The sequence below is a fragment of the Scatophagus argus genome, chromosome 21 (assembly GCF_020382885.2).
Source record: "Scatophagus argus isolate fScaArg1 chromosome 21, fScaArg1.pri, whole genome shotgun sequence".
Classification (NCBI taxonomy): Eukaryota; Metazoa; Chordata; class Actinopteri; family Scatophagidae; genus Scatophagus; species Scatophagus argus.
Window position 1 is genome coordinate 14,503,250 of NC_058513.1, and position 24,298 is coordinate 14,527,547.

General features: G+C 41.4%; 1 protein-coding gene across 1 annotated transcript; it reads left to right on the forward strand.

The window, feature by feature from the left end:
* Positions 1 to 22,526, forward strand: mta3 (metastasis associated 1 family, member 3). The gene is made up of 19 exons (XM_046377148.1): positions 1 to 304; positions 2,542 to 2,609; positions 4,392 to 4,485; positions 7,470 to 7,596; positions 7,746 to 7,809; positions 8,331 to 8,448; positions 9,218 to 9,320; positions 9,906 to 10,005; positions 10,114 to 10,302; positions 11,625 to 11,699; positions 12,165 to 12,223; positions 12,403 to 12,521; positions 13,429 to 13,586; positions 13,849 to 14,071; positions 15,834 to 15,926; positions 16,049 to 16,210; positions 16,809 to 16,840; positions 16,940 to 17,058; positions 21,920 to 22,526. Exons 1-19 carry the CDS (start codon positions 277 to 279, stop codon positions 22,089 to 22,091), a joined length of 2,103 nt encoding a protein of 700 aa, XP_046233104.1. The 5' UTR covers positions 1 to 276; the 3' UTR covers positions 22,092 to 22,526.
* Positions 22,527 to 24,298: the final 1,772 nt, after the last annotated feature.

The following is a 24,298-nucleotide window of genomic DNA, read 5'->3' on the forward strand; positions in this document are numbered from 1 at the left end:
ACCCCTCTCAACGTCACCAGTCAGTGGTTTTTCGGGTTGCTCCGACTTCTTTTGGCTGCCGTGAGTTCACTGTATTGTAAAGAGAACAGTGAATCCTTGGAGGAGGGGGGGGGTTGATTTGACAAAAAAACCACCCGATTGGGCACACATCCGGAGTCTCGACGATCATAATTTATCGCACCTTACGCTTTTTAAGAAACGGAGTTTTATTGTTTTTATTAATTTATTCGATTCTACTTAGTTTATGGTTTACGTTAACACTCCGGGAGGGCAGAAATGGCGGCCAACATGTACCGGGTCGGAGGTATGTATGTCAATGTGGATCTTTTAATCAAACAGTAGCCCCTCCGGTTATGCATTCACTGGGCATTATGTAGTGTTGTTGTAGATGGTTTGTATCTAAGAGTGAGGTACGGCTGAGCTACACCAACAGAGATGCATTAAGTTGGAGGAGGAAGGTGAGAATTTCTAAATATTTGGGATTCAAAATGGGTCAGGCCTCGCGTCTTGTCGCGGCCACAGCAGCTAGCCGTCAGCTTGCTAAATAGCTAGCTTACAATGTAAACATTTTTCAATTGTCGCCACCTTTATTGGGCTTTGGTTTTCGGATAGTTTGACCAGGGATACGCGAGACTGATACGCCGTGGTAGCTCTCGACTAGACATGTGTTTAAAAGGTTGTTAAAACATTACCACGGGCTGTGTGAGGCTGCCTTTGTATTTGCCTCTTCTGGCATGCAGCCATTAGTGCGAGTCCTTATTTAGCTAACGTTAGCACCAGCAATGGCTTCGCTGATTACCATTATTGCAGCTGTGGCGCTCGTTTTACAGTATTTGAGATGTGCATCCAATAGTTTTGGTAACATTAGACATCGGGTATTGCCTCGTTGTTTACCAACTATCACCACAAGCGCAAGTAATTACCAAACAAATTGGCTTCACTGGCTAGCTAGCTTGTTAGCAGTCTACTGGAATTCACGATCAAATTAGAGTTCATCTCGATTCATGGCGTCGTTGCGTCAGGTTGGATAGGGTTACACCTCTATTCACACGTCCTCGGTCTTCAAATGTACGCCAAAATGGCACAAGTGCTTGGCATGTCACAAACGGTAAGCATCTTTGCCCAGGTGATAACACTGGCGTAATGATTTTCGATACAGTATATGTCAGCTTGTTGTCTCTATGGTCACCTCAGCCGCAGTCCCCCTGCTGCCTTCAGGTGCTTTTTGTACACTCCAACTTTTGTGACTTAAAACTTGTTGGTACGCTGAAGTTGTTTGTGAAAGAATTTGAGCTGTCATGAAATTAATATTTCTGAAAGCTTTAAAGATGCTTCCTCCTTTAAAAAGAACAATTTAAACGTTAGAGATTAAATTAATTAATTACATTATTTTACAAAATATTAAAGGTTATTATTATTATTAAATACAGCAAAACAAATATGGACATAAACATATGATAAATCCAGTGGCAAACAGTAATATTTATATGGACATAGGAAAATGCAACTGAATGTCATGCCTTGACAATTCTGACCTATTTACTGAATTGTTTGTTTCTGGAGCATAGTAATTCAGACAGCACTTGAAGGCAGTATTTTCTACAGACTTAGGTTTTCCAAAGTTACTGTATATTCTGTCCAGGAGGAGCTGAATCAGTCTGGATTTCTGTCACTTGATGCTAGGTTAAGTCATGTTTGTGCTGATTCTGTTGATGAGCAGTGGAAAATTATGACTTAAGAAACATGTCCCTGTCCTCAACAGTGTGGTAACTGTCTCACAGGCTGTGAACACCTTTCACTGCACATATAATTGCCTTTGCCTTGACTTCTTTGATATTCTCTCTGATGCCTACTCATTACAAGTACCCATTTTATCCTCTCTCGATGTTACAGTGGCTGATTGTCGTGACTTTCTTCACATTTTATCAAATTACAATTTAGTGTTGGCTCCACTGTAACAGTGAACCATTAGTTGCTTGATGGTATATTTAATTTTAATCAGCCAGTTTCCCTTTCCTCAACTTAGTTTTTAATGAGTTGAGAATGGGGCGGTGGTTGCAATACACTTATGTAGATGCACACACACCTTCCCTGTGCATCTTATTAGATACACCTATGCTATTCAGTGATAGAAATTTTACATTTAGGAACATTATAATGCTAAGTTTAATTTGACGCTGTCAGTGAGAGGTTAATTTAACTATGGGCTATTCTTATTATTGTGGTCAATTAGTGGTGGTGCTTTACTGCACTGTAAACAGAAACACATTGCGGTATGATGCACCTTTTAGTTCAACATCACTGCAAGTTTGATGATAAGCAAAGAGCAGTGAAATGAGTCTCTTTGACAGTGTCAGTCAAAGCCTAACAACATTATCTTTTGTAAAGGTGCAATTTATTACTGAGCTTCTGGTTCGATTTTACGAGTGTACCTAATAAAGTGGCCGCTGAACGTGCTGTTTCTGCTTGGCCACATAGGCTAATGCAGCATTACAGTGATCTGATGCAGTGAAATGACTGGTATCTGTTTTTCTGTTGCAGATTACGTATTCTTTGAAAACTCCTCCAGTAATCCTTACCTGATCCGCCGGATAGAAGAACTCAACAAGGTAATGAGGTATTTGCATGTCATTTTTGTGTGTTTATTCCTTTTTTCCTGAGGGTGAATAACTAAGATTCCTCGCTGTTACTGTCCCATCCCCCTCGCCATACTCCTATGTGTTTGCATTTTATGACGAAAAAGTTTTTGTAATACGATGGTGCCTGACAGATGCTCCACGGCCTCCTAACTATCATTTCCGTCACAAGACACAGCTGTCAAAGTGTTTGTGTAGGCACAGAAGATTATTGTTAGGAACATTTCCGGAGTGGCAGACATCTTTGGATGTAAGATCAGTTTATACCAGCTTTTGTTCATTTGTAAAGTTGCTGACCAAAACAAGTATGGAATTTGTTTAGAATACCACACAAGCATCTTTAACAGGCAAATGAGAAAAGCTTTTCCTTAGTTGCATTTGAATTAAGATGCTCACGTAAATGCGTATTATTATCATATTGGTGGATTAGACCAAAAGTAAGGAAGCACTCAGAGAATAAGAACCATTTGAAATCGTGAATCACGTTATTCAATAAAATCTTGCTGAATAACAGGTGTTTCTTATAATGCAGCATCTGACTGTTAAGATGCATCATTTCAGTGCAAATTATGTCAATATGTAATTTAAATGTGTATTGTAGCAGCTAAGCCTAAACTTACAGGCACTGTGGGACTACAGAGAGAGGCCAATAATTGCACCGCAAATAGCAAAGCAAATAACAGACTCTGACTTTTGCTTCTTTGATGGAATATTAATTGATCACCAGTAATGTTTTTCATCATCATTAGCTACAAGAATCCATAGCCATTGTCCACAAATCTCCATACATCCAAACATTTCACCGATATAACAGTGTAGCAATCGTCTAGCATAGCGGTCAGAAAAATTTTGCGTTCCTCCGTCCTGCAGCATCTGTTCCCTGGGTGAACGTTCTACCTATAATGGCAGTGACCCAAAGCACAACGGTGACACCTACAGGACCAACTGTGGCGTCCTACATACACTTAGCTCTAGAATTTGCTCCTAAATGTACATTAATAGAACAATAATAATAATTAATTTAACAATTGACTAGAATTTCTCATGCCAACTGGTGAGGATAGTAATGTTTAATCGACTAGTCAGTAATACTCGTGGACATCCTTACTATCCAGTATGAGCCTGAAAAAAACATACATTATACATTATAAAATATACACATTATAAAATAAAGACAGGAGACACTGTGGTTATTGTAAAAGATTAAAGGTTTGGACAAAATAATATCCGCTCCTGGCAGCATGATGCAATGTAAAGCAGTCAACTTACATCATATTTGATATTTGACCTTTATGTTGAGGCTGAGAAGAGAATGCTTTGTTTTGTTTTTAGAGGTTGAAGCTTAAAGGTGTGTTGCATTTTAATGGAGTTTATCATAAGGTGTTTCTCTTACTTTATTCATATTCTTCAGGTGAACACTGACATTTAAACATCTCTTACTGCAGTCTCCTTAGAAAAGCAGCAGAAGTTGGGAGCAGTTTTCTTAAACCTCGTACCCCCACAACCATTTTCTCTCCATCAGTCACAGCATGTAATAGTAGTTGAGTCTTTAAGCCTGTCGGCCTAATTATACAGTGAGACAGTCCATCAATCATATGATCAAAAGCGCTATTGCTGCCCTGGTCAGCCTGTCATAGCAACATAGCTTGATGAGCGCACAAAGGAGCCAGGTCTCTTGGGAAATTAGAGGCTTGTGAAGGGAGGTGTTGCCACCTCTTTCAGTCAACCTGAGTGCCTGTACTCTTTCTGTTTCAGACGGCCAGTGGGAATGTGGAGGCCAAGGTGGTTTGTTTCTACAGAAGGAGAGATATCTCCCATAGCCTCATCCAGCTCGCAGACAAACATGCAAGTGAGTAGTAACTCCTGGCGCACATTCAAACTTCTAACCTCCTGTTCAGCCGTTACATGTGAATTAAAGTTTCTGTTCCAGTCAAGCAAAGACAAAACAGTTTATTCAGTATCTGTATGTGAATATACACTAAACTGAGACGCAGAGCTGAAGCAATAAATCAATTCGACTATCAATGGGTATTAGGCAGCAATTTGAATTACTGACTCATTTTTAGGTAAAAATGCAGCACATTTGGTTTTCTCTGCCGTAAACTTATGTTTTTGACTGCTGGTCAGACAAACCAAATGATGATATCTTTTTTTTATATGTGTGTATACATGCGTGTATATTTTTTGCAGTTCTCTGACATTCTTTCTAGATCAAAGAAATTAATTGATGAGCTGAGAAAAGGATTGGCAGAAAAAAATCTGCAGCTGTATAAAATGGACATTACAGCACCACTCAGACTGTTTGGTTTCTAAGTACATTTGTATTTTCAGCCATCCTCAGTGAGGGAAACTGTCATTTTGAGCTTTCTGCTGAATGTCAGTCAGACAGGCAGGCATTTCCAGCTATGTAGCATGTCCTTCTCACGACATTTACTTTCATTATCTTTTTTTCTCTCACTTCAACCACTGCTCCAGAATGCTACCATTTAGCGACATAGATAGGCTGTCTTGTGCTATCAGTATCTATATATCACTTTTATTTCTCAATTACCTATTATTGAGAGGGGGGGAAACAAGAGTGTGACTGTGTGAGGAGAAGGAAGGAAAGAAAGGTGGTGTTAGCACAACAACACCTGTTCTGTGTGGGAAGGCTTCTACCTGTTTTCAGCTATGTTTCACTTTATTTTTTGTCAGAATAAAACAAATTATGGATTACTTTCTGGAAAAAAAAAACTCGCTTTTGCCAAAGCAAACCCACAACTTTGGAATAGGACGATTGAGATGAGGAGTCATGCTTTAGAAGATTACATGATTGACACTCAGCAGTGAAAGGAAAGACATGACTATTGTGTGCCTAAATGCTATTCTCTTTGTGCAGTCAGACTGTCTGTGAAAACCAGTTTTGCTTATCTGTCTGGACTCTGTAAACACAAAGCAACCATAAACACTAAAATATACACCATACAGCTTGTGGGAACATATGCATCCATTGCACCACAGTGCAGTGCCAATTCCACAAACTATTTAAAGTCGGTCGTCTACCAGCTGGTCAGCAGAAGAGACAGAAACAATAATAAAATTTAACACTACCTACCACACTTTAAAAAAAAAAAAAAAAAAAAAAGAATTCACACAATTAATGGCTCAGATTAGTTCAGGGGAAAACAGAAAGACGGCCAGTTTACAGAAATAAAACATAATGTGCAGAGTTTGTAGGAGTCAAATCTGAAATGTCTGTTATTACCAAACTACTGATTAACAAGTTGAGCTACAAATATTTCAGTGTGCTTATCTGAATGCTTACTTCTAAATTACGGGGGGAGAAAATTCAGTTATTCTGGATCCCTGTTTGCAAAATCTACATCCAGTTTGCCTGTCATGCTGATTTTCATCATTGCAGCCTAAGCTCAGACAACAGCAGAGGGCTGAAGAGTTACTCTGTAGGAGAGCTAACAGATCCAAATCCCAAACATTTCACATTTCCAACCTTCCCTCATAGTTATCCAGCCATGCAGATTCTTTTGAGCCTTTAAAGTATTTGCTACTAAAATTGCTGCTGCCTCTTCAACACAATAGAGGTAAATAGAATTATGTTTTTGGTATTCAAAGCATAACTCAAGAGAGCCTGTAGCTGTTTCTTCTTTTTCCATTCCTACATTGCCCTTTTGGAATGCATACAATACTCAAAGTCTTGAAAAATGTCTGCATCTTGCTGTGAAGACCTATAAATTAGCAGCCAGACGCTAACCTCAGTGAAAATAAGAGGTACGCTTCCTGTAGTTGCCTTCCAGTGGTTTGTCAGTGAAAAGAAGCTTTCAGTGTGAACGGCTGCAAGAACAACAACAAAAAAGGATCAGTGTAAGGCCATCTCCACTCAAAAAGATTCCATTAGCTGTCTTAAAACAGCACTTGCAGCTCTGATGAATCATAGAAGAGCTCATTTAAAAGCAGTAGCACTGCTATGTGTTGGATAGTGAAAGCTGCAGTAAAGAGATTATGTTGCACTAAAATCTGAACGTAATGCAAGGTTTTTAAAAATTGTGAACTAACCAGAGACACTGTTCAGTTGAACTGAAGTGCTTGCTGAAGGGTCGTACAGCATCTGAAACCCCTTCCCTCACACCCGTTCGAGGTCAGACGGTAATCAGGCCGTGTATTTATTCAATACATCTTAACATGAAAAATGACAAATAAATGTGTCAAAAATTGGGGGGAACAAAGATATCTAGAGAGAGATAAGTTCAAACCCTGACTCCTTTGTCATCTCTGCACAGCTGGCCAATCACAGTGCTGTACTAGTGCCACTACTAGCTCATGAAAACAACTGGTGGACTAATAGGCAGTTGCCAACGGCAGATGATATTTATTTATATACCTGCACTGTGTAACTGTAATTTAAAATGTTTATCTGCTGTCTGGCATTATGTGCTGACTCAGAGTTATGGATGAACTCTGTTCTTAAAGTTACATTTCTAGTTCTCGTCCTGAGCTTAATAGCTTGGGTGTCCTTAATGGATGGCAGCAATAATTTGTGATTGCAAAGCCAGAGAGAGTCATTTTCACCAGCGTGTTGTTTTACATCTGAAGGCAGTGCTGTTATGAAATATCAGTAAGTGCTCTTGGATGAAACCTTAGAGATAAATGGTTGAATTAGGCTGAAACCATTTGTGACTTTGATAGTCTGCTGGTCTGTGATTGATCAGTCGTGATTAAGCCGGTGTCGTGTTTCTTGTGTCATTTTTCCTGAACTTGTCTCTGTGACACCTGGGTACCATTTCTCACATCATTTCTGTGTTTCCTGATGTGATTTTCTGCTGTGTGTGCCTTTTGCAGAGGAGTTGGAAGAAGAGAAGGAGAACCCGACAGAGACAGAACTAACAGAAAAACAGAAACACCAGCTTCGCCACAGAGAGCTCTTTCTCTCCCGACAGTATGAGAGTCTGCCTGCGACACACATCAGGTACTGTGCAAAGACTTGCATACGTCATGATCCGCAGGCAGTGCTCTTGGACAGTCACTCATCCAGCCATGAGCAGACAAATCGAGCGCCGCTCACTTCCTGTGTCTTTGTTTTTCATAGTGCTTTTTCCCTCCTTTTCTCCTTATTAGGGGGAAGTGCAGTGTTGCGTTATTGAATGAGACTGAAGCTGTTCTTTCATACCTTGACAAAGAGGTGAGTCAAGGAAAAGGAACTGATTTTGACTTTATTTGTCATCTTTTACAGGATTTCCTTGTTGCACACTGTGCAGTCTCTAACAAGGGATTACATTCACTCTCAATCAGCTCACTATTATCTTCATTTATCATTTGCTCCATAAAACTTAGGGGAAAAAATAACAATGAAATATGTTATAGAATTTTATACGGCCAAGATGATGGTGTCAGGTTGCCGTCCAACTAACAGGTCACTGAAACTATTGAGTGTTTTATCTCATAAGACCCGAAAAGTCAAATCCTCACAACTGCGGAGCTGAAACCATAATAGGGTTAGAGCCACAGCTGACTCTAGCCCGGGTTTAGGAGCAAAATATCTTTGAAATCTTAAAGTCATTAGAGTTGAATTTGCACAGAGAATACCGGAAGATTCGCCAAAAATTCAAGTTTTAGGTTCAGCTGTATGGTAGAGAGGAAACAGAGTTTGACATTGTCATTAAATTGAAATATGTAAGCTGACTGGTGTTGTGTTCTCTTCAGGATACGTTCTTCTACTCACTGGTGTACGACCCCACGCAGAAGACCCTTCTTGCCGACAAAGGAGAGATCAGGGTGGGACCGCGCTTTCAGGCAGACGTACCTGAGATGCTACAAGAGGGTCAGTCCTAAATGCACATGCTTTACTCAATATGTGACTTAATTAATTAGACGTACAAGTTTCGTTGTTTTAGATCTATGAAAAACCGTTTTCATCCCTAGCCTTCTGATCCACACCATGCGGGCGTGCAAGTGTGCGTGCGTGTGTCTGTGTGTGTGACTGGTCTCAAAGGGTTACGGCAGAGAAAGGCAGTCATTCTTTGGAAAATATGTAGGCTTTGCTCTAATAATGGAGATAATAGCAGCTTTTTTTCCTTGTTGAAGTTCATTAAAGTAATCTGTTAGTGGTTTGGTGTTAAAGCACATGATTGACACTCGTTGTTTATAGATTGTCCACACTTGACAGGAAGAAAGAATGGTTGGTGGTTGACTCAATAAACCTCTTTGACACACGCAGCTGGAGAGTTTACGTCAGTCTTTCATATGAGGGTCAAGTATTAATGGTGCATTAAGTCGATTGTACCTCCCTGGGTTGTAATTTTGGAACGTGCGGACTAAAAGCATTCATTTGGATAAAAAATCATTGCCAAAATGGACAGCCCTGCTCTTTTCTATCCACTACCATTATGAAGTATGTGGACATTTTCAGAGATTAGCAAATAGTGTGCAGAGTTTAGCTCAACCAGAAAAATTTATACACAGTCAAATGGGTTGATTATCACAACTACAAAATCTAGCAAATAACCAAATTATTATTCAGTTTCTTCATCTTTGGACTGTTTTCAAGCTCCCTTGCTGAGTGTAAGCTGTTGTTTCTGTGTGTCCTTCAGGCGAGGCAGATGACAGGGACCAGTCCAAGTTAGAAGAGAAGCTGTGGGATCCAGAGTGCCCACTCACCAACAAACAGATAGACCAATTCCTAGTGGTGGCACGGTAAGACCTTCTGCCCATGACCTCTAGACCGACAACATCCTGACCAAATAAACCGTTTCATTTAGCAGTGTGTTATGAACTTGATTCTCTCAGTCTCTGTCTATTTCAACTCGCTTAACAGGTTGAACAGTTTGTATTAAAGTCCTAGAACCTTCACTGCTGTGACATGTTACTCGTCGCCAGTTATTTTCATCTTTTTGAGGATGCAAAAGTTATAAATTCAGTTGTTGTTTTAAGCAATAAGTAAGGTTCGGTATTTCCATATTTTGTTCTTTTTATTAAAAAATGGATGAGAATTACATTAAAAATGAATAATACAAAGACTTATGTTTAAATCCGTGCAAATATTCCAAACAATAAATTATTGTGTTTGAACCATAATCTGCTCAATTACTCATTTTCTTGTTCCCCATTACTGGAAGCTTTCAATGTTTGTTTATTCCTTTATAAAAACCAATTGGCAAAAATACAAATAACCTGTCTGACAAAGATGTATAATTATGCTGAAATGAAGTGGTACATTATTCATTCACTTATGTATTTTTCCAGTTTGGTTGTTTATGTGCTTGTTGTTCTCTATTTCAGGGCGGTTGGGACCTTTGCTCGAGCGTTGGACTGCAGCAGTTCAGTTAGACAGCCAAGCTTACACATGAGTGCAGCTGCAGCCTCACGAGATATCACATTGGTGCGCTGGACACACACACACACACACACTTACACACCCCCGCAGTACCTGAACGTGACTTTAATTATTGATTATCACCCCCCCACCTTCTCTGTCCACTTGTTGCAGTTCCATGCGATGGACACGCTGCATCGTCATAATTACGACCTGTCCAGTGCACTGAGTGTTCTGGTCCCAGCGGGCGGCCCAGTGCTCTGCAGGGATGAGATGGAGGAGTGGAGCGCCTCGGAAGCTGCCATGTTCGAGGAGGCGTTAGAGAAATATGGAAAAGACTTCAACGACATCCGACAAGACTTTGTAAGTGTGTGTTTAGAAGTGGCATTCTGGCTTGTCTAGCATCATGTCAGTCAGGATTACTGGGATGTCAGTCATCTGAGACAGCAAACTGCCTTTGGTGGTTTGAATAATACAGGATGCCGGATGCAAACGATCGGTGTTAGCCATTTTAAGTCTTTTGTATTTGCTGTTTGGGTGTGTTTCTAACATTATATTTAACATTATCATTTAGCATTAGCCAACCATGATAACAGGATGCTATGTGAGTTACAGATAGCTCAGTCAGCCCTAAATGTGGCTAATCCTTTTCCTCTGTACTTCAAAACCCTCACAATAATGATCATCATTAGAAGGTGAGACGAGAAGAACCAGAAAAACATGCTACCTTTCTCTACCCAATTTGTTCTCAGTAGAGGAGTTCAGTATCTTGTTTTAAAAGTACCTTAGCACTGAGTCCATGTCTTTTTTGAGTTAGAAAAACATGAGATTCAGCTACTATTCCCCATTATTTTACCACAATATGCTTATTTTTTGTAGGCTTTAAATGTGGCTGTTCATACTTGGTTGTTTCTGTCTCAGTGGAGAACTGCAGCTGCAGTCAGCTTGAATTTGTATGTTAAAATGTGCTCACAAGGCTTCATGTTGGGGGAATAACGGTAAAACGTTTTCGTATCACTCCTCCAGCATAATTCACTTCACAGCTGTTTGTCTGTATGTTCATGTATATCAGTTAAAAGCAGCTCTGCTTGTGTGTTGTGTGTTTAGGAGTATTTTTTTGAAACGTGACATACTAATGGACAGCAGAGAAGTTTGATTATGCCGCAGATGTGATTTGAGACGTTTCTGTGGATGTCTTGGTACTTCTTCAGTGAAAAAACTTGACACAATAGGGAATCAATCATAGTCTGCATAAATTCAAGCCGACCCCACACATTGTTCTGTGAGGCACAAAATGATCAAGTTTAACAGCTGCCTTTCAGGTCTACAGGGGATGACTATTTGATTCTGTTGAACTTTCCTTCCCACCATCTACTTCTTCTGTGCAATAAAGGCAGGACATGGGTGTATGCAGTGGCACCAGGTGCTCATGAATACTTATTAAATGCGTGAATCACTGTGTGTGTCTGTGTGAGGGTGTGTGTTTTCGTCTGGGGGCTCTAAACCAAGCAAAGCCAGTAGCTTTCAATGTTTTTGGTCACGATGCCTCTCACTCATGAATATCCATGAAGGCCTTCGCACCCAGATGGCAAGAACATGAGATTTTAATAGCATTAATTTGCTCTCTGTGTCTCTCTTTCCCCCACCCCTCCCTCCACACCTCTTCATTCTTTCCTCTCGTGAAGTTGCCATGGAAGTCTCTGACTAGTATCATAGAGTACTACTACATGTGGAAGACCACAGACAGATATGTGCAACAGGTGAGACGAATTCAGGCTTTTCAAAACAATTTACAATCGATGCCACAGAAGGTGATTAATCTTGAATTTTAGTCTGTAGTCTTATCCAGACTTTTAAAATGTGTGATCCCACAGTTCCCACTTTCATTGTTAGACATCCTTGTCTTTGAATCGATGCACCTCCACATTTGTAATGCAGGTTTTCTTACAAATAAGCTGACTTTCAAATGTGTAAAACTTTTGGAGTGCACTTATTCAAGAGACTTTCGAATGAATTTCGAGTGCATGAAATCCTTAGCAAACTGTAAAATAATCAAAATTAATATGGATAAGTTAGGGGGATGCAGCTCAGAGGGAAGAGGTCACTTTTATAACATGAATATGAACCGCATTCACAGCAAAGGATTTTTCATTTTATCTTTCAAAGACGATTCTTGCTCTCTTTTGTTATTTATCGATCGAACCACTGTCTTCCTCTCCGAGCAGAAGAGACTGAAGGCAGCAGAGGCAGAGAGCAAACTGAAGCAGGTTTATATCCCCACATAGTAAGTCACTTCCTTCCACTTTTATAGACGTTGATATCATTACAGTACTGCACAGTGATCATTGTTTTATGCATAATTAATATGTTTTAATTTAAAGCACTGCACAAGACAGCTGCAGTCAGTCTTGAATCTCTCTCTCTCTCAGAAGTTAAAGCTCTTCCTTTTCTTCTCTCTGACAGTAACAAGCCCAACCCCAACCAGATCTCAATGACGAATGGCAAGATGGCGACTGTGAATGGAGCGGGCCCCGGGGCCTACCATGCAGCAGGCGGGGGAAGAGCCTGCGAGAGTTGCTATAGTGAGTTTTGCTTGTGTGTATGTGAGATTGAGTGTGTGATTTATGAATTGCAGGGGCAGTGAGCATGGGTCAGTTAGAAATGAACGGGGAAACAAATGCAGTGTTAGCCAGCAGAAGGGATTCTTTTAAACTTTTGGACTCTTCCAACTCTGGAAGGGCTGCTTTGATTTCCTTTTCACCATCACTGCTCATTTGTTTATTGATCTTGACAGCTGTTACTAATCCATCAGTATCTCCCCTTCACTGGGTTCTTGGTGTACTGTGCTACCAGAGCAGAGAGCAAGCTCACAGTCCAGATGATTAAATTTTAAATTGTCAGAAAATAATACCTCACAGTTTCTCAAGTGGATGTCCTGGAAACTTGCTTTGTCTGACCAATAGTCCAACCCCTCAAAATATTTAATATTTGACTAAGTGGTTGCTGCAGCTGACTCACAAGTACTGGTGCACTGCCAAAACAATGTTATTTTAGTAATTGTTTGAGTCATAGGGTACTGAACTGAACCTTCTGTACCAAACTGTTAGGGGCAAACACACGTAGCCTTGCAACCCCACAAAGCAGAAATGAAGTCACTGATTTCTGCTTTAATTTCTTGCTGAAATTAGATGCTATCAACAAAATCCAAACTGTACCTAACCCTACTACATACTCACATTTTCTTGTATCCTGCCCAGCAAGACATTTGTAAGCGCAGAGTTTCGACAGATGTTGAAGCCACTAACAGCGCCAATATCATTAGTCAATAGTGGGCATGCATTGACATTTGTGATTTGATGAATGGCCCTTGATCAGATCATTTGGAGGAATGATGACATGTAGAAGAACGATGAATATCCTGAGTCTCTTTGGGCCAGCTTCCTCCAACAGTGCTTCTAACCTTCATCAATGCGTTTCGTACATGAACAGCCATGCAGTCGGCCCAGTGGTACTCATGGGGGCCTCCAAACATGCAGTGCCGCCTGTGCGTTTCCTGCTGGATGTACTGGAAGAAGTACGGCGGCCTGAAGATGCCAAGCAGGGCGGAGGGTCCAGAGGAGAGGACCTCCCCCAGTCCAGCAAGCAACGTAAGCTCATTCAGACATTACAGATGTAAAAAGAAAGGAATGTGGTGGGGCAGAAGGGTGGTCAAAAGAAATCCGATCCAGGTGTTTTAGAGTCACCTTAACCCCATGTCTTACAGATTATAGAGCAGTAAAGCATTTTCCTTTTCTTTAAAGGGGGAGGGGCTCAAAATGAAAATAACTTTTTCTTTAAAAGCAGTTTTTATCACCTGTTGTTGGTTCACTTGTATTCAGTGCCTCGTCTCCATCCCTCTTTCCCTCCCAGGAGCCTCGCTCACGGAGTCATGGTCCTCGCCAGTCCAACCATATGGTGCCGATGCGAAACAGCGGCAGCCCCAAGTCCTCCATGAAGACCAAGCAGGCTTTCCTGCTGCAGGCCACCCGCCTCACCAAGCTGGCCCGGCACATGTGCCGTGACATCATCAGGCTGCGCCGTGCTGCGCGCCGGCCCTTTGTCCCCATTAACTGTGGGGCCATAAAGGCAGAGTGTAAGAGCTCTTTCAATTCCTCCTAACTTCTGCCTCATGGGCACACGCACCTGCAGACAAGACGCATCATATGCAGACACACACACACACACACACACACACACAAACACAATCAAACACACCATCCTTCCTCACCCCGAGTGCCCCACCATCAATCCCCATCTCTGCCCCCCTCCCCTGTCTGTCTCTCTTTCTGTTTTTATTATTACTGTTATTATTATTATTTTTGGTTTTTGTATTCCTCCACCCCCTGTTTCCAATAAAGACTGCCTGTCCTCATAACTATGAGTTTTGATCATCTTTTCATCGTGTTTTTATTTTTATCTTTTAAATTCTTTTGTCTGTTTTGGTTCTTAGTCACTGTGAACTGAAAGCCATTGTTGAAATTACACACACACACACACAGACTTACTGGTTAAACAGGACTACACTACACGAGCACACCTACACACAACTGATTTTGCTCCTGCTATTAACAAGTAGACTGTAATGGGACCCAGTAGAACTCATATTCTAGTCCAAGCCTAGTCTATTTGCCGAAGTAAGAAGTAGGGAAAATGTATTTTACTAAGAGAAGCTCTATTTTGCACAGCTCCCCTTGCACAGGCCGTGCCCACCACGCTGTCACAGCTGAATCAGCTGTCTCAGCCGCGAATGTTTTTTTGTAAATACTGAACCTCAGCTTAAGTGCGTTTGCCATCACGGTTTTGTTCTTTTTTGCACACACAGTTTTCACACTGTTAATCACGTGTGTTGTTGTGAGTGTATTAGACAAAATGAATTTTGTTTTCGGTCGATGATGAGTCTTAGACTGATGAAACTTGGAGGGGGAAAAAAGGGAGGTTGAAGCCGAAGGCCCCTATTTGTTTGGTACAGAATAATTAGCTGCTCTTGACCTCTTTGCTGCTGGCTGCAGTCATCAGCTGGACCATGTCCTGTTGGATGGTGCCCCTCTTCCCCTCCTGTGTTCAGATCATGCAATATTCATATGAATTCATCATGTTGCCTTTTGTAAATCATGCAGACAAGATATGCCATTCAGAGCCATTTCTCCCCTCCACTTTGAGTCCTCGTCCTTCATTTTCTAACAGCGGTTGCAATATTCTCATCTCACCTTCTACCTCTTTTTGCTCGTTTCTTTCATCACTGTGTGAATGTGAGAGTAGACCTCAAATAAAGTCACACCTGAAAGCATCTCTTCCGAGTCTTTGTGCTTCATGTGTCCCGTGTTGTCTGTCCATCAACTCCACCACACTCAGAGGAACCATAGAGGCACGCCTCCCACCCTGCCCCCAGCATGGACTCAGCCTGCAGTGTCTGCTGCCATAATATCTTAAGATTTTATTGTGTGTGTTTATGGTATGCCTTTCTTTTTTAATTTGTGAGTGTGCATGTGAGCTTGTACTTACATCTCTGTATGTGCATGTGGGACAGATTTTTTTTTTTGTCTTTAGTGGATATGCCATCTCTGTGAGTCACCACTCGGTCAGTCACCACATTACTGCCCTTAAGTGATTTGCTCACTTGCACTGACTGCATTTGCACCCTGTGTTGAAGATCTGCATTTCATTTAGGCTTGTTCAGATTAAACTCAGGTTGTCTTTTGCCAGTGGGACAGATTTTATATATAATTCTGTGTAAAACAGTATTTAGCATTCTTGGTCAGTCAGTACCTCAGCAGATAAAGGGATCATGCAGTCCGAGAGACTCTGCACTGGTTGGTAAATGTATGTATGTATGTGTGTGTGTGTGTTTGGTTTAGACATGTTAAGGGTGTCGGAAGGGCAGGGGACTCGCCTACCCAAAACCAGAGCCGCCCAGAGGAGCACTCTGACCAGTGTTCTTCAGTTTCTAGGTAAATCAACACACGAAAAGGAGTAAAATGTGACCTTAATGAAACTCTTTCTGCTCCACTGTACTGAACAACTCAAAGAAACATGAGTGGAAATTACTCAGGTGGTGTGGTGTCTCCTCCAGAGTCCCGTCCAGCAGCCCACGCTCCTCGCTCCCACCGCACCCCGGGCCTGCAGACGCCTCCCCCTCGACGCCTCCTCTCCTCCCTCCCGCACGGCCCCCACGGCATGCTGGGAAAACGCAGCTACCATCACCACAGCAGGGCTGAGCCGGACAGGCGCTCAGGTGCACACGCACGCATACACACAGACACACATTTCTTTAAAAAACAAAGCTGAATTCTCAAAAGTTATTATGACTTGCAGTTCAATAAGACTGTTATTGCTTAACTTAATGCTGCCCAGAAGCAGAAAGTCATTACTTGAATTACACCTGTTGAACCCCCCCCAAAAAAATTTGAAAATGCATCCCGTCTTGTTTTTAAATGAGTTACTTCTGATGAGAATGAACCTTGGGGACCAAACATTGTTGATATATAATGTTGTTATCTTCCTTTTGCTTGCCTTAAAATCAAATTAGTGGAAGTACACCTGGAGTTGATAACCTTTTCTGCCATTTCTTATCTAAACTAGCTCGTTGGAGAGAATGACAACTAATTCTAATGAAAACGAATCAGCAGATGGGGGTCATTTGGATAATTTGGATGATTCAACTTCAGTCTGACACTTTGTTTTTTATTGGTAACTTCCCTATTTTTACTGAAATTGAAACACAGTCATTTGTTGTACCACTTGTAACTAGGATAAGTAATAAACTTTTCGATACTGTTCACAAGTGACAAATTCCCTTATGTACTCTTTGCATCTTTCTTTTGTTTTTGCAGAGAACCCTGGCACAACAGGCGGACCCCTCCTGGTAAGTTTCTTAACAATAAATTAACAATAAACAAATCCTGTATAACTGCATCACTGCTTATGGTAATAAAATGATATCTAATTGATTTTTTTGTTGCAGCATAATGGCCGGAACAGCAGCAGTGGAAACACCCGGGGTGGAGTGATGATCCGCAAGAGACGCCCCAACTGGATCGATGCCCCTGATGACAGCTTCTTCCTTGTCACCCGGGAGACCAGGTAAGCAAAGGTGACCCTTTTCTGACCTCTGATTGGCTGACTGTGTGTGTGTGTGTGAAGGAAAGCACCTGACAGGGAAGAACATTTAAAGAACATTTAGTTTAGTTTAGTTATTGAGTTGTTCTTGTCCTTTGGTGATAAGACAGTTGTGTAGTGCACACACAAACAGATATAACACAATACACACGTGTCCAAATTCACACACTTTAAATCAGTATGAGTGATGGGGCTCATTAGATCCTGATATAAAGATTGAAACATCATTTGTTCCCTGGGAATGGTCACTTCTATTACAGCTGAAGGCCTAACCACACGTAAAACATGAAAAATGGTATAAATGGTTGTGTTGAACTGACTTTGACGACCTCAGTATTTCAAAATTTACACCCTGTTTTTTTTAGGCTGAGTTTTGGTTTTCACAGTGTTCAATTTTTTGTTTGTTTGTTTTTACTTTGCCTCCCTGCCAGTTTAGCAAGCTTTTATTCAAAGCTGTCTAGAATTTAGCTACTTGCATCAAATGAGAGAAATGTTGGTCAGTCAGATATCATAAAAACTAGCAAAGTTGGATTGCTGTCAAAACTTGTACAGACAATCGTGGTTCCCATTGCAGGATGAAGCTTAATAACTTATAGAGCTGATGTTTTTGTCCATTACCAGTATTAGGTTGACATTTTTTGAGTTTTATCAAAGTGTTTCTACAATTACTGAATTGCCATGAAATTTGGTGAGGACTGAATTGAGAAAAGGTTGAAGCAGCTTGGGTGATCCTTAACTTTCCATCAGCAGCAGGCAACATTTAAATCTGTGCAATTCTTCGTTTTATGACTTAGTATCTGCAAAGCTAATAACTTCCCCATCACTTTCCACAGTTGGAGTTTGTGCTTAGTGCTAATTAGCACACGTTAGCATGCTAACACGCTTAAAAAAAGATGATGAACGTAGAGTAAACCCTGACGGAGTTTCTACCAAAGCTTTCAGACTCTTCCGAGACTCAGACTGAACCTAACGAAATTGTGGGCATAAAGATTTGATGATGCACTCAGATGATGCTGAACGAATGGGAATTAACTAAAATTGATTAGCTCCTCCATAAACAGCTCTTCATAAAATGTAACGCTGCATCATCTTCCAATATTCTGCTTCCCTAACAGAGGCGGGTATTGATTTGTTTTTACTTGCTTAAGACTGCAGCACAAACTGCATATTGCTCCCATTCACGGCCCGTTTCTCTTTAAAAACACCGACCATCAGGACCCACTTTGTTATAGCCGCGAGTAAATACACTGTTGAATAAACACTGCATTTATGTTTTGCATCTAAAAAATAAAAATCAGCTCCTTTTTATTTTTATCACACAGACTGACACTCTCCTGCGCGCTCGTATGCACATAATGAGTCAATGTTTGCATGTCTGTATGTGAGTGAGAAAGATGTTCTTCCATTAAGTCTGTGTCTAAATGAGCCATGGCACCCAGCCCTCACAGCCGCCCTCCGACCGTCGGGGCTAAAATTAGAGCAGCTAACTGGTGCAGATGGGCCAGCGAGGAGCCAGGCACCGCTGGGCCTTGAGTGGAAATATCATTACCACATTAACCATGGCTGCACTCGTATGGATCACTCACTTAGCACCGACATCATGATGGCTGTAGGTTTGTCTTTGAGGGCGACGGCTTCGCCCTGAACGCTGCACCCCTTCGTGATATTTTACTGTCATTCGCTCTCCTTATGGAGACAAGTCATACATTAATAGATCCGCTGTGAGAAACGACTGGAAGTTTTCATTTTCTCCCCCTCTTCTCTGTCTTCTTATTCCACTCTTTCGGTCTCTGGGTGTGATGAAGAAGGCGGTGTGTCCCAGAGCAGAGAGAAAGCGTGAGAGATCACCCTCACCCATTCACGGAGGCGAGACAAACAAACACAGAGAGAAGCACAAGGATATAAAGAGAAGGCAGGGATCAACACATTAACATAATACCGCCATAATCCTGAGGGAGGACAATGAAAGTCTGTCCTTAATTTTATGACAATCCACCCAATAATTGTCGAGACCTTTCACTGTGGACCGAAAATGTCAGCCGACTGATAGCACTAAATGAAAAGTCAGAGCATCAAGTTAGTTATTAAGATTCATCCTCTGGGAGTCGTGAAGGTCTGCACAAAATGGAAATCTTTCTGCTAGATGCTGAGATATTTTACTGGATAACTGGCAGCTTTCACCTGCCTGTGACCCTTTTCGGGAAGTCCGGAGATCAACAAAGTCGTCACGATTCATCCTTTCTGTCTACGGGATTCATCCTGAGGGAACCGCGGTTATTTGTAGAAAATGTCAAGGCAACCATCTTAAAGTTGCTGCAATATTTCAGCTACGTTGCCATCCATAGAATCAGTTAGCATGGCCGAAAAAATACTTTATGAATATGCAGTGCAAAGATACATTTTAACAGAGAAAGTGCATTGACAAGCCTACTTTAAACACTCAGGTTCCTTATCATTAGTGGAAAGTAGCTGAATACATTTATCAGAATCAGAATCAGAATTCTTTATTTGTCACATGTGGATGTGCATCCACAGTTTACTCAATGTTTAGTGCATTTCCATTGAAAGCTACTGTGTACTTCTACTGCACTGTATGTCAGGAAAAAAAGTACTTTCTATTCCATTACATATATTTAACTGCTGTAGTTATTTTGTGAACTACAATGAAGTTCTAACATGAAACATGAATTTCTCAGATGGTTTCCAATATTATATTATAAAATCCAATATTTTATGAAAAAAAAGATTAGAGAAAAGTTCACAAATTGCTACATTTCTGTAGCAAATTCTTACCTACATAAACTTGTAATTTTTTAATATCACATTTTTTTTTTTTAATGCAGGACAGTTTACATGTGATGGAGCCGTTTTTTCATTGTAGTACCGGATTATCCAGTTCCAGAAAACACTTGAGGACCGTTAGGAAACACAATGAGACTGACAGCTGAACGGAAATGTAAATGAGACAGTTTGACATGTTTGAGTGTGGATTTACATGTTTGCTCGGCTCCTCCCTGCGGCCAGCTGAGCAGACAAACAGCAAAGCGTTGGATGATAAGCCACCAGGGCCGAATCTGTCATGTTCTCCTCCGGTTTAAATCGTGCTCTCCGACAGCACTGCTGTGCCCGGGATTCGTTGTGCTCGTTGTGCCTGTGCAGATGCAGACACATCTGCTGTACTCGGATGCAGGCGGTATAATTTGCACAGAGACATCATGAGTGCTCTATACGGCTCATGTTATCAACAGCAGGGATCTGGAGGTAACGGATGTGTTTTCCGGTGCACAGTACCGGAGAAACATCCTCGGTGCTGCCGATAGGGCAGGAAGCATGATCGACCACTCAAACATTGTGGTTATGGATCTTGCAAATGTCTCCGAATGAATTGCATTAGTGCTGGGTGCAACATCAGTGAGTGTGCCCCCCACGGTCTTGGCTTTAGTGCTGCTGGTCGCTGTGGGCTGTCATGTGAGACTTCCTGTCCCCGCACAAAGCCCACCGCTGTCTGGAAATTAACGCTGAGCTCCTTTGTAAGCCTGAAAATCCTGCAGAGCTGCACCTCTCTCTTACCTCATAACAGATATTAGAAACTCTATTACTGATGCTCAATACATTTCGTACTCTCACTTTAGTGAATCCTCTTGAAATGAGAAAAAGTGGTCGTTTCTAATTACTTTCAGAGTGCTGGAGCGTCAGCCTGGTGCCCTTAAGCTGAACTTTTCTGCTGACATTAAATTTCTCTCTTTATTAGTTTTTTCGGTCGTTGCTGGTGAGGCTTTAGACGTTACAGCTCGCGTTAAGCTTGTTATGCGTGCAGGACTCAGAGAACAGAAAGGGGAAGGTGACATTAAGAACAACAGAATCAGTCAAAACATTTTTTCACAACCAAACAGGTAGAATGTGTCATTGTCAACCTGCTTTAAGACTAAGAGAACACATGACAAAACCCTTAGGTGGCTGCAGTAATGAAAGGTAGCCAGAAGTTATGTAGGCCTTTTCAAACAAGCAGACTTAGCTGCTGTAAGGCTGCTGAAAAATAAAGGTGCTGTCTTGAATCTCTGGCTACTAATGCTTAGAGGCATATTATGCTGGATTTGTCGGTTGTCAGGAAGACAGTTTATGGTTGGGTCTCATTCCCGGGCTGGCAAATAGCGAACAGTCAACTGTCTTTCTTTAGAAACCCATAACCATCCTAAATGCAGCAAAAGAATGAGATAATAATAAAACATGTGCCAATTGAGAAGAATTATTTCTGTGTGAGTCTATACATTGTTACATTGTTTATTGAGGAAATCCTGCGTAGTATAAATTTAACATGTCGGTGTCGCGTTTACAGCTTGTTCTGCTCCCCCTGGTGGCCAAAAGAAGAAAAATAAATTCGATAAAGTCGATTCAATTTTACCATCTTACGCAGTGGTAGAAAACTCCAGAGCAGAGGATATCTAGGATGAGGCAGGAGAACTCAGCAAAGCAGTCTGGGAAATGTAGGAAATATGAGAAAAATTAGTATAAACATCACATCACAAATTAACCATCTGAATGATTTGAAAAATAACCTCACCCACCACAGATCTTTCTCACTGCATGATAATGACCAGTTTTCATTTAATTGTATTTTCCTCATCCATGCTGGCTCAAAAATCCTTGACTTGGATATAGTAACTGGGCAAACCACATTATTACTAATTAGTGTTTCCAAAGTCAAGACTGAACTTTCAATCCAGACTCATTTGAAGTTTTTTATTTATTTATGTTTTTTATATTAGCCTTACATCAGTGTATCTTCTTCTGCACTTATGTCCCGTCTTGTCTCCATGCCTTTCAGGAGGGCCAGACGGCTGCTGTCCCGCTCCCAGCTGAGGCACGCTTGCCGGCAGCCCTGCGAGCAGATCACCTTGCGCAGGGTCTCCCAGGGCCCCCCGCAGGGGCTGGTCCTCGCTCCTCCGCACCCTCACCCCAGCCTGAGGATGCGAGGCCCCATCGTCATCCACGACTGACTGTGGACCCTCTGACCACCACGACCCCTCCTGGATATACACTAACGAAGTTTCACCCATTCTCTCATTAACTTCCCAAACCCTCCTTTGCTTTTAGTCCTCAAAATACCGTTAAAATGACAACACTTAAACAAGCTGTGTAACTGTTTGGCAACAGAAGGATGTGATGCAATAGAAACAGAACACCTGACCTGACTGCTGCGAGTGCTGCCCGTCTTTAATCCCCTGGGAACGTGTTTGTATGTGTACAGACTGTACCTGTGTGCATGTGAGTGTGTGACACAGAGAGAGAGAGAGAGAGAGTGTGTGTGTGATAGAGAGAGAATGTGTGTATGATCATGCTAACATCACATGAGCATGAGACAATGAGCGGATGTTGACGTTTGCTGTTTTTGGTTTTTGTGGATGGACATAACGACAGAAATTTTGTGTGACCTTCGTCTTGACGGTGAATTGTTGTGAAGTTTGTATGAAGTTATTTTGGGAAGTGGTTTGGGTGGGGGGTTGGGCTTGGGAAGGGCTTGGGAAGGGGTGGGAGGGGTGGGATTGCATTTGTGGCGACTGAGGTTCTTTTAACATTTCAAAAGAGGCAAATGTCCCAGCGCTTAAAAAGAAAATGCACTACATGAAGACTGAACCAGCGGCCTTTGGAAGAAACGGCTGCTTCAAATTGTTTTACCTGCAGTTTTTCCACACTTTCCTTGAACTTGATAACCTAGAGGCAATATTATTATTATTATCATTATCATTATTATTATTACTGCAGTTCAGACCTTCTGCAAGTTTATCCAACAAACTGTCACTTATTCACGAGAAATCTGCAGGAAAACATAACAAGGCAAAGAAACAGAGAGCCAGCTTACATCTAAGAGCATAAGCCTCACTCATGAACCAATGTATAATATACTGTATATCTCATTGCAGCACTGTAAATCTACTCATCCTATTTCTATGGCCGACTGTACCCACTTAGCCCTAACATGGGTACTAAAGCACTTCCTTTGCAGCAGAATAGGGCATGGATTTGTCATATTTTCCTCAAGGCTGTGATGTTTACCTGCAACATTTTGAGGCACAAGAAAAGATAAGCAATTTTGCATCATGCATTTTTTAAATTGAATTTAATCTTTAAAACCAAACAGTAAAGTTTATCCTGTTTTCAGACCCCCCCCTCCCCCTCTGTTTCTCCTTTTCTCCCTGCCACTTGACATTATTGCCTCAAAAGATTGCCAGGTTGACCCATCCAGCCTTCAGGCGTGTTTGATTATGAGTTTTGAAACTGGCATCGCCGCCGCATGTCTTTAAGGTGAGAGCCTCTGCTGACCAATCGGGTCACACGATTTCTTCTCTTTCATTCAGAATGTTTATGTTAGTGTTTCCTGTATGTCATGTGTTGAATTATGAATATGCTGAGAATAATAAAAAAAAATAACAACAACAACACAACACCGGGTTATGGTGTCCATTCTCAGTGAGTCATTTTGTGGTGTTATATTCTGACAGCCTGCCCAGTCTCCCAGCCACCTACTCTGTCTCTCTTTGTGTTGCTCTCGAGGGGGAGTGTAATAGATGATACACACTGTGGCCTGTGTGTGGATGTTGTAAAATACCCTCACAAAATATGGCAATTTGACACAGTGATGAGGAATGAGGAGTGCTCTCAGGACATAAATCATGTTCTCGAAACCTCAAAGCCTGCCTCAAGGTACTTCAGTGTGTGTGTGTGTGTGTGTGTGTGTGTGTGTTGAAACAGCTCATTGTTATGTCCAGAAAGGTTTTTCCTTTCGCCACTGCCAGCTCTCGTCACAGCAGCTTTGCAGTAAACTGCTGTGTGTTTTTTGTTTCCACCATATTTTATATCAGAATCAGAATCAGAATCAGAATTCCTTTATTTATCCCGATTCTGATATAATACAGTCTCTACACAGTCAGTCAATATTTGGACTGAACCTGATATGTTCTAATTGCATTTGTCTTTCGGTTACAGGCATGAAGGACTGCATGGGGATTTAAATAAAAGATTTACATCATGTTAACTGTGACAGCTGCACATTTTACTCAAGACATGAGCAATTGTAGACAGTGTGTGCATTACAATGGCCAAAATTACACATAAACATCAAAACCATCTGTGATTGCTGAACGTGTCCTTGCATTAATGTGCTGCAGGCTTTGATTTTGGTCTGTAGCTGAAGGCTCCGTTCAGC

Excerpts from the sequence above, each read along its gene's own strand:
- mta3 (XM_046377148.1), top strand. The coding sequence starts at position 277 with ATGGCGGCCAACATGTACCGGGTCGGAG. Across the intron at positions 13,587-13,848 it reads CCCCCAGTCCAGCAAGCAAC|GAGCCTCGCTCACGGAGTCA; the intron begins GTAAGCTCATTC and ends TTTCCCTCCCAG. Across the intron at positions 15,927-16,048 it reads CAGTGTTCTTCAGTTTCTAG|AGTCCCGTCCAGCAGCCCAC; the intron begins GTAAATCAACAC and ends TGTCTCCTCCAG.